Below are 617 nucleotides of genomic sequence, written 5' to 3'. Positions count from 1 at the left end.
TGACCCAGCATATATCACCCACGCAGCGAGCCGAGATCGTGCGGATCCTTTCCACAATGGACTCCCCTTCGTCAACGTAAGAGCATCGATTTCCCACGCTGCCCCTGCCCGGTACAGTGGAGGATAAAAAGCAGCAGCTCAGAATTGCCCTTTGTCTGCTTGACTGCGCCCACTGTACCGCGACCGGGAGGCTCAGGGAGCGCTGCCACCGGGACATCTGTATTGTTTCCAATCAGACTGACCAGAGGAAGCGTGTTCCTCGGCCAGAGACCCGAGGGAGGTGATGGATAAACACAAGCGCCTGCGGAACCCAGGCCCCGCTGTCTTACCTGTACCTTATTTATTTAACAAAGCGTGACTGGACCGACGCTGCTCAGCGCCACAGCCAGGCAATGACGGGTGCTGCGGCACCGTGAGGCCTGCGCACCGCAGAGCCCGCTGACAAGTGCCAATGGGACCCTGTGAGCGCGTCGCCAAGGCTGGGCTCTGCCTGTGGGAGCCCAGAGCCGTCCTGCCTGTGTCCTGCGGGGGGGGAAGCAGCGCTCTGGGTCAATCTGTCTGGTTACCTGGGAGGAGTGGAGGGGAAAGAGTGTTTCAGGGCTGTCCCTGTGCCCTGG

The 617-nt window shown here is 60.8% G+C and overlaps 1 protein-coding gene across 3 annotated transcripts in view; it reads left to right on the top strand.

The window, feature by feature from the left end:
- Positions 1–313, top strand: part of ACACA (acetyl-CoA carboxylase alpha) — a 112882-nt gene extending 112569 nt beyond the window's left edge. For all 3 annotated transcript variants that reach the window (XM_057399510.1, XM_057399512.1, XM_057399511.1), the window contains one exon: positions 1–313. This exon is cut by the window's left edge and continues 47 nt beyond it. In XM_057399510.1, the coding sequence (XP_057255493.1) occupies positions 1–80 (80 nt within the window). In that variant the 3' untranslated portion in view covers positions 81–313.
- The last annotated feature ends 304 nt before the right edge of the window (positions 314–617 follow it).

The sequence above is a fragment of the Pezoporus wallicus genome, unplaced genomic scaffold (assembly GCF_028554395.1).
Source record: "Pezoporus wallicus isolate ANWC-B61680 ecotype Strahan unplaced genomic scaffold, APGP_CSIRO_Pwel_v1 contig_8143, whole genome shotgun sequence".
NCBI lineage: Eukaryota > Metazoa > Chordata > Aves > Psittaciformes > Psittacidae > Pezoporus > Pezoporus wallicus.
This window is presented reverse-complemented; position numbering and strand designations above follow the sequence as displayed.